The following is a 9,211-nucleotide window of genomic DNA, read 5'->3' as shown; positions in this document are numbered from 1 at the left end:
CAGCTGATTCTGCACAGTCAAGCTCAGAACTTTCTTTCTCCAAGACTGCAGCAACCTCACGACTGAACCACTAACACCTGCGAACAGGATCAGCCGGACCTCTCTGCAGGTCTGCTTCCTCACTCTATTGCACGTACGCTAACCTATGAAAACACGTCATTTAAAGGTTTTTACATCTGTGTGTGTGTGTGTGTGTGTGCGCACTTGTGTGTGTGTTTGCGCACTTGTGTGTGTGTGTGCGTATGTGTGTGTGTGTGCGTATGTGTGTGTGTGTGTGCACATGTGTGTGTGTGTGTGCACGTGTGTATGTGTGTGTGCACTTGTGTGCGTGTGTGTGTGTGTGCACTTGTGTATGTGTGTGTGCACTTGTGTGTGTGTGTGTGTGTGTGCGCACTTGTGTGTGTGTGTGCGTATGTGTGTGTGTGTGCGTATGTGTGTGTGTGTGTGCACGTGTGTATGTGTGTGTGCACTTGTGTGCGTGTGTGTGTGTGTGCACTTGTGTATGTGTGTGTGCACTTGTGTGTGTGTGTGTGTGCGTGTGCACTTGTGTATGTGTGTGTGCACTTGTGTATGTGTGTGTGCACTTGTGTGTGTGTGTGTGTGTGCGCGTGTGTGCGTGTGTGTGTGTGTTTGGCAGTCTGATGCTGTTTCAATCAATCAAAGCTTTATTCGCCACATGCAGGTTGCACTGCAGTGAAATGGGACCCCCCCCCACCCCCCCGACCTTACACACACAACACAGACATCACATGGGGATACAGGTCGGAGATCGGTAGCGTTACAGAAAAACACTGAAATGTACACTACAATGGGAAAGTACAAGAGGAAAAAAGAGACCTCTACTCATGCTGTGCTTCCATGGGAGGACAGCATGAGAACAGGAAACAAAAAACTCCTCTGCACAAAAAGTACATACATGTCCACAGCACAACTTTGTGAAAGACGTGACAAGCCACAGGATTGGGTGGGGGGTGAGGAGTAATCCGAAGCGAACACAGTAGCCGCCCTGCACAGCGCCACCATTCCAGCCCGGCACACAGACCTGCCGTGTTCCCCCGCAGGAAACAAGCATCGAAGGCGTTTGGAAAGGGAGGGGGATGAGTGTGTGCTTATCAGTGTAAGTGTATGTGTGTGTATGTGCGTGTCCATAGTTCAGCTGAGACAGTGTCCTTCACCCTATCAGGCTAAGTAAACAGTCTGCCAGCCAACCCAGGTGGCCTTGCATGGAGTGGGAAGGAACAGACTAAACACAGTCGTCATGAACAAATGAACAACAACGCTGACCGGGATTCACAAACGACTGAATGACTTCATAACTGGATCAACAGAATCGAACACGTGCATTAATCACAGGAACAAATAGGAAACTAAATGGATCAAAGTAAATGAATTTGGGAGTTAATAGAAAGGCAAACAAATACAAAATCAAAGCATAAAAGCAGTTAAACTTAAACTATAATTTCCTTTATTTCAAATGTTATTTTTAGTGCCTGTAATTTAATTGTAATTAAGTCATTTATTGATTGTCTTTTAGTTTTACTAAAGTTCCTGTTGGTGTTTTTACTTGTTTTATCCTGAAAGTGTGCAGACACATGTGGGCTGGCTCGCTCGCACATGGATTTGTAACTGTTTCAGTTATTTTTCACTTTTTCAAGTTTATATTTTAGTGAACTAAAACGTTTTTATAATATCACAAAACTGAAATGGTTTGGCAGTATCTGACAGCTTCCTGATGAAGCGATGAGACTTTTTTGAGAGCGAACAAAGACACGCAGCTCTCGTCTCGTTTGTCCTGTAAGTGTTTGGTGCTGCAGGATTTACACACAGTTATTCTTTATGGATGTGAACCTGAGAGCTGCACATTCATTTAGAAATGACTTTCATGTTGTGTGTTACAGCCATGGCATCCCGTTGGTGGCCTGCCTCGATGCTCTTGGCTTCACTGCTGTTTCTCTACTGGACGACCTCCTCTGCTCGGCCCCGTGACCCCGTCAAAGCTGACCTCTCACCACCTTACAGGGCTCGCAGAAACCTGCCTGAAGACAGCAGAGACCGAGCTGATCAAGTTCTGAATGTTGTCAAAGATTCTCTGTCTCTGTTTAAAGACGTGATGGAAAATATTAACCCTGATAAGGTGGTAGGTGTAATCAAAAGCCTTTCAAACTTTGCTAGCCTGGCACCTGGCATCGGAGGTGTGGCCTCCTCTGTCATCAGCATGGTCCTAGTCTTCATCCCACAGGACGACCCAGTGCTGAATGCAGTGAAGGAAGGCTTCGCTGAAGTAAACAGGAAGATGGATTCACTCTCCATCCAGATCTCTGACCTGGCAACAGACGTAGAGTGGTTCAGCTACATCAGCGTCTACTCTCAAGATGAACTCCGCATCCTCAACGCCTGGAGGAAGTTCAACGAGTTTCGAGAGAGTGGCGAGCTGATGCGAGCTGAGGACAAACAGCGACTGGTACAAATATTCACCAACTACTATGAGAACACGGGAGCTGAGACCGGTATGACCAACCTTTACCATTACCTGACAGTCACCAGCACGTCTCTGAGCGGAAACATCAACGAACTCCTGAAGAGAAAGTTTAAATGTGACACGAGTCAGATCGGAAAATACAACTTGTATTTAAGCAGCCTGCTGTGGAAGGGGATGCTAGTCAACCAGTTCTACTGGAAACTCCTGGGTTTAAACACAGCAGCCAAAGAAGCTGAACACACGCAGATGTTCAAGAAAGTCTCTGAAGCTCAGATTTCAGCTGTACAGTTCTGTCTGACCAACTATGAGCAGTTCATGAAGAACGATGTGATAGAGACCGCCAAAGCTCACAGTGCTAATGACAAGCAAGCCATCGCTGTTCAGGTGAAGACGGTTCTGGACCGGAAGTACAACTGGTACAGCTGGGTGGTGGTGGTATATGACACTGATACAAACACGGACTATGTATTTTACAATATGACAAAGATCCCTGTGGACAGTGTCACTGTGGCTGTGGGCTACACTCTGAAAGAAGAGCAGGACACTAAAGCAGCAGCAGTGGTAAAGGAGCTGGACTCGTGTAACTGGGAGAAAGATTGCGATCAAATTGCACAGAATATTTTAAACTGCAACCGTGAGGTCGATGGAGTTTCTGTAGGTCAGTTTTTAAAGGTGATGCACAGCATCCAGTTTGTGTCGGAGGACTTAGTGGAAGTCCCAGCAGCCATGAAGTCCTACAGATGTTCGAAGTATGCTTGGTATCCTAGTTTACCATTTGTTCTATTTCTCGGTGACCTTAATGAGTTCGGTCAAATCTGCATCCATTACTCCCGGTCACTTGCCGTCTGCAATCCTGATACGTGTCTGAACGGGGGACAGTGCAAGAGGCTGCTGGACTCCAACCAACACCTGTGCGACTGCCCCGACAGTTACCTGGGAGACAGGTGTGAACACAAGATGAACACCACTGTTCCGCCAATAGATGTAGGGTTTACTGTGCAGAGAGCTCCGCCGTCACCGCCGAACTAAATCTGGAGGATCGGCGTGCACTCATTAAAAACCAAATTACTGTGAAGTTCACAGAAACTCTGTAGCTCATGAAAAAAGCATCAGTAGAATAAAGCAAAACTGATTTTGTTCAAGAATGAAATGCGCTGACACAGCAGTCCACTGCAAACATGACAACAAATAGTCAGGACCAGCTGAGGTCCTTCCTGTGTAAGGCAGTCATGCTTTAACGATGTATTTGTTATGTTTTTTTGTGCTTGCCATGAAAGTAATTAACTATGTGACCACAAATAAAGACACCTGGACTGTGTCTGATTCTTAAAATATCTGAAACCATGGCTGTGGTTGGGATCCACTTGGAACAGGTGCTTTTCTCCTTCATGTTTGCGTCCACTGAAGCTTCATGGGTCAGAGTAACGTCGTGAAGTCATTCTGGAAGCTGCAAAAAACGGTGAAAATCTTTCACTTTGACTTCCTCATCTTTGGTTTGACAGCATTTTAGTAGAGAAAGTCAGATGGCTTGAACATGATGTGAGCTGGAGTTTGGGAAGGCCTCTGGGGGGCTGACCTCCGTGTCCTAATGACAAGTGAAAGAACTGAAAAAGGGGGAGGGAGGGTGGGGCAGGAAAACGAACAGCTTGTAGGGCCGGCGATGTGATCTATAGACAGAGGACACGTTAGGAGGTGCAGTCCTGCTCCTCAAATTCAAATAATTTATCTCAAACTAATGCTGTCAAATAAAAGACATCATGTCCTCTTCATGCAGCTGATAACAGTCAGTGTGAAACAGAAGCTGTGCTGGTCTACGATCAGCTGTAAGGAGGATGCTGAGGAGGACACATGCAACGACACATGTACAGGTAACACGGTGGCTCAGCCTTTGGACTTTTTCCTCCGTTGGTTTAGATTTGGCTACAGATATACTTAAAACCCCCGGGCCTCAGACCGGTACCGGTCCATGAGTCGTTTGGTACCGGGCCGCGAGAGTCGAGGCTCAGGTGTGAAATGTCTGGTTTTCAGGGTTTTTATCGGTTTTCAGCGTTATTTTGTTATTGTTTTTATCATTAACTCCATTTTCCTGGGTCTTTTCACGTGTGTTATGAATAAATCTTCTTTTGTTCAGTACCGGTACTAGTTTTATTTTGTTGTATTTATCCGCGACACCTTAAAGGCTGGTCCGTGAAAATATTGTCGGGCATAAACCGGTCCGTCGTGCTAAAAAGGTTGGAGACCGCTGGTTTAGAGTCCATAAACACAAAGCTGGATATCCTAGGGATGCTCCATCAGGAGATCAGAGAGTTTATCTCCAGAAGGGCAACGCAGAACTCAGACGTTCTGTCACAACAATAAAAGTGAATAAATCCCCAGAAAAACTGTCCTTGACATATAAACGAGAAGCATGAGAGACAACATGGTTTTGAGTCTTAAATGTTTGTGATCATGTTTCATAGGTCTCGACGTTAATTTGTTGTTAAGATGGATTTTGTGTTTGAGCATTTGATTTTGGATAGTTGTTCCTGCCTCATGTTTTGTTATGTTTTGCAAGTAGTGATGTGGAGATGACACCTCACGGAGGGTGTGGCACATTGTGCTTATTGTGTTGATGTGTGTCATTGGTTCAGATATATGGATGACACCTGGGTGAAAATCAAATGTCCGGACGTTTCACATTTCACGGATCACATTAACTCAGTGGACCGACACATCAACTTCACCAGGGAGGATATGAAAAGTGGCAGGTGCCTTCCCAGCTGGACTTTTGTCAAAGCTGGGAAGGCACCAAAAGAAAGCTCCAGCTGATCCAGGACAGAAGGAAACCTCTGACTAAGTCAAAACCTGTAGTGATCCCATACATGTCAGGAGCAGTTGAGACTAATTTTCTCTGAACACTGCATCTCTGTGGCTTTTAAACCCCAAAACCCGCTGTGCCAAAAATAGGTCCACCCCAAGGATCGGGTCCCCCGACACAAACAGAGTAACATAGTGTACGCTGTTAAGTGCAGGAGGATTGGCAGGATTTATACATCGGGGAAATAAACAACCTCTGGCTAAGAGGACGGCACAACACAGAAGAGCTACCTGGTCAGGCCAGGAGTCCTGTAGTTCATGGACGTTGATGTTGATGTCATTGATCTGTAGGCCGAGCAGTGTGTTGGTTCTGATTCAATCATTTATTTGTCTATCAGTGGTCACGCTGTACTTCAGTCTGTTTTATCTCCTCGTCTGTCACTTTTGGGAAGTTGGATTTTACCCCTTACCGGAATTATTTGCTTCACTGGCTGATGTCCAGTTGGATTGAATATTTGCATTTTGAACTTTAACCTTGGTCTTCTGTGTCCTATGACTTGGCAGTCTTCCCTCTGTCTCTCATTACAAGGAGCCGGGGATCGAACCACCAAACTTCAAATAAGATCCATGAGACCGAGATCATGTGAAGCGAGGACCCAAATGCAGATGATTATAGGCAGGAAGGAGTTAACTGAAGCTGAGCTATTGATTTATTAATGCTGATTGGCAGAAAATACAGAACTAAAAACCAAAACAGAACAGAGAACTAAAACAGAAAACCTAAGCTGACAAACGCAAGGAACAGAGAACACGGACCATGGAGAACCACAAGGGTAGATTAACAGTCTGACGAAGAGCAGAGGAAACACTGACGGGTGTGTCATGATCCAATTGGCCCCACTCACGCACCACCCAAGAAAGAACACAAACAGTAGTGTCTTTTAAAGTGCTAAGCAGCCATTTATTTGCTTCAGCAGTGAGCAGTGCCAAAAATAACAAACAAAACTCCCTAATGGTCCTTATGCTTTCCTACACAAATGAAAACAAACAAAACGACAATTCACTTACCAAACTTACGAAACACAGGAGAAAACTTATTCAACAAAAATGGCTTCTCACGCTTAATAGGATGCTGCAGTGAACAATATATACAAGGTGAACAAAATACACAATTCCTACTTTACAAATCTATGTACAGCTATTTACAAGATTAAGGTGCTAACACCAGACACACACACAAGGTCATACTTGCAAACAATGGGCAAAGACACTCTACGAAACAACGAATCAAAACCACAGGCTCTTTGTTGGATGGTGGAGGCTAGGAGAGAGGGGGGCCAGGTGGCTGTCATCTGGTGGTTAAATACTGGAGGTGATAAACCAATTATCCAATCCGAGGACAGGAAGAGACTCCACCCAACTACTCAACAGGCACGCCCAAGTGTCCATCTGCTAAGAAAGAAAAGGGGAAAACACCCACAGCCATTCTCTGGTGGGAGGAGTCACACATAAAACTAACACTGATAACATTGGATCATAACATTTACCCCCCACCCAAAAATCAAACATTTAACCCCAAATGAAATGTTTGATTCATGACCTAGAGAGGGCATCAGCCATGATGTTCTCTAAGCCCTTTTTGTACCGAATTTCAATGTTGAAGTCCTGGAGGAGTAAGGTGTTGCTGTTCTGCATCCGAGTTAGGAACTGGAGAGGGTTGTGGTCAGAAAACACGACGATTGGAAGGGGACTGGACCCAAGGTACACTTCAAAATGTTGCAAGCTAGCAATAAGGCTAAGGCTCCCTTTTAAATCGTGCTGTAATGTAATTGGTGTTTTAGGAATTTTTTGGAAAAGAAACAGACTGGATGGTCAATGCCATGTTCATCCTCCTGCAAAAGCACTGCACCAGCCCCCAAAGCACTGACATCCACCTCAAGCTTGAACGGACGTGTGAAATCAGGGGCGGCCAGCACAGGAGGACTGCAAAGCAGAGCTTTGGCAGCTTTGAAAGCAAACTGACATGTCTCTGACCACACGAATGGTGACTTTGGACTGGCAAGACTGGTTAGTGGAGCTACTACCTTGGAGATGTTTTTGCACAACCCACGATAATAACCTGCCATGCCTACAAAAAGACGCAGCTCCCGACGTGTCTGCGGAGCTGGGAAGTTTAATATTGCCTGCACTTTCACGGCAACAGGGAGGACTTGACCCTGTCCTACTTGTTTCCCTAGGTAGGTTACAACAGCCTTTCCGAATTCACATTTAGCCAAGTTTAGTGTCAGTGAAGCATCATGCAAGCGGTCAAATATTTCACTGAGGGTTTTGAGGTGTTCAGTCCAGGTGGATGAATAGGCCACTATATCATTCAGATGCACTTCGCAGTTTATGACTCCATGTAACAGTGTTCATCAGTCATTGGAATGTGGCGGGAGCATTTCTTAACCCGAACAGCATGACATGTATTGCAAAAAGTGTTCAGGTGTCACAAAGGCACTGATTGGTTAATGGGACTTGCCAGTATCCTTTTAGGAGGTCAAGTTTGGTCACAAACTTGACCTCCTTTTGCCAAGTTTGCCAAGTTTGCCAAGCCCACACGGCCGACCAGGTCATCCATGCGTGGGAGTGGGAAAGAGTCTGGTTATGTAGCAGCGTTTACCTTTCGGTAGTCGTTACAGAAACGGGAGGTTTGATTGGGTTTTGGAACGAGCAGTGATGGTGTTTTTTTGTTTTTTTTACCTGTATGTATATAGCGCTTTACTAGTCCCTACGGACCCCAAAGCGCTTTACATATCCAGTCATCCACCCAGTCACACACACATTCACACACTGGTGATGGCAGCTACATTGTAGCCACAGCCACCCTGGGGCGCACTGACAGAGGCGAGGCCACCGGACACTGGCGCCACCAGGCCCTCTGACCACCACCAGTAGGCAACGGGTGAAGTGTCTTGCCCAAGGACACAACGACCGAGACTGTCCAAGCTGGGGCTTGAACCGGCAACCTTCCGATTACAAGGCGAACTCCTAACTCTTGAGCCACGATCGCCCCAAGTTCCAAGAACTATTACTGGAACGGGCAAAACCATGGTCAAGAACATACTGGACTTCTTGCTGCATTATGGCACGCTTTGTGGGATTTACTCTGTAGGCATATTGCTTTATTGGTTTGTGATCACCCACATCAATATCGTGACTTAGCACGTGCGTTTGAGTGGGTATATCACCGAAAAACTCCTAACCCTAACCCTTCTGGCTGCCTGTGCCTCAATTTTATCTCACAACTTAGACATTCACATTACTCACACTCTCATAACACATACATATAGGATCTTGGGGATGGGCATGCAACATGGACTCCAAAACACCATCAGGGTGACACCTCACCCCTGGCGTCGTTGCCAGTAAATACACGTAGACATTGAGGGCTATCAGGAGGGGCTGCGCTTACCTGCTGCTCTCTGGCAGGTAGCTCCATGCCCTCCTGGGTTTTAAAGGCACCTTAGAACACACATGCATCAACACTACATATGAGCGGGTGGAGGGAGGTTTGGAGTCTTCTCATACCCCCGTTCTCTGCAGCCTGTTGGAGCGGGGGGGCTAGGAGGTGGCCGTCCGGCTGGGGTCTGGAGTGTGGGGCCTCCCTGCTGCTGTGGAGTCGGGGCGGTCTGCTTCTCCCCACCGCAGGGAAGACGGTAACACCACCTGGGTCTGGGTGCAGTTCCCCCCTCCAGGGGCAAGGGTACCTAGACCCGGTTCTTAGAGTACGCTTGGGGAGTGTGATTGTGTGTACAGTGTCTCTCTATGTCTGTCTCCACGTTGGGTGAGTGTGGAGTAAGTGCATATGAGAGCATGAGGGTGGGAATGGATGTTTGTATCTGTGTGTGTCTGTATGTCTGTGTCTATATGTCAGGTTGGGTATCAGACGCCACC

The 9,211-nt window shown here is 46.4% G+C and overlaps 1 protein-coding gene across 2 annotated transcripts; it reads left to right on the top strand.

Moving 5' to 3' along the window:
- LOC146519328 (SE-cephalotoxin-like) lies at window positions 1–3,811 on the top strand. Of its 2 annotated transcripts, none has more exons than XM_085156160.1 (2): window positions 1–109; window positions 1,899–3,811. In XM_085156160.1, the coding sequence occupies exon 2, from the start codon at window positions 1,901–1,903 to the stop codon at window positions 3,506–3,508; it is 1,608 nt and encodes a 535-aa protein (XP_085012286.1). In that variant the 5' UTR covers window positions 1–109; window positions 1,899–1,900; the 3' UTR covers window positions 3,509–3,811. The 2 variants fall into 2 exon arrangements, with proteins under 2 accessions (XP_085012286.1, XP_085012287.1); XM_085156161.1 differs by having other exon boundaries at window positions 109–133.
- The last annotated feature ends 5,400 nt before the right edge of the window (window positions 3,812–9,211 follow it).

This window comes from Neolamprologus multifasciatus, chromosome 4, assembly GCF_963576455.1.
Source record: "Neolamprologus multifasciatus chromosome 4, fNeoMul1.2, whole genome shotgun sequence".
In the NCBI taxonomy this organism is placed as follows: Eukaryota; Metazoa; Chordata; class Actinopteri; order Cichliformes; family Cichlidae; genus Neolamprologus; species Neolamprologus multifasciatus.
The sequence above is the reverse complement of the archived record's forward strand: the minus strand, read 5'-3'. Positions and strand labels throughout refer to the sequence as shown.

What these genes read in the sequence shown, in the direction of transcription:
- LOC146519328 (XM_085156160.1), top strand. Translation starts at nt 1,901, where the DNA reads ATGGCATCCCGTTGGTGGCCTGCCTCGATGCTCTTGGCTTCACTGCTG.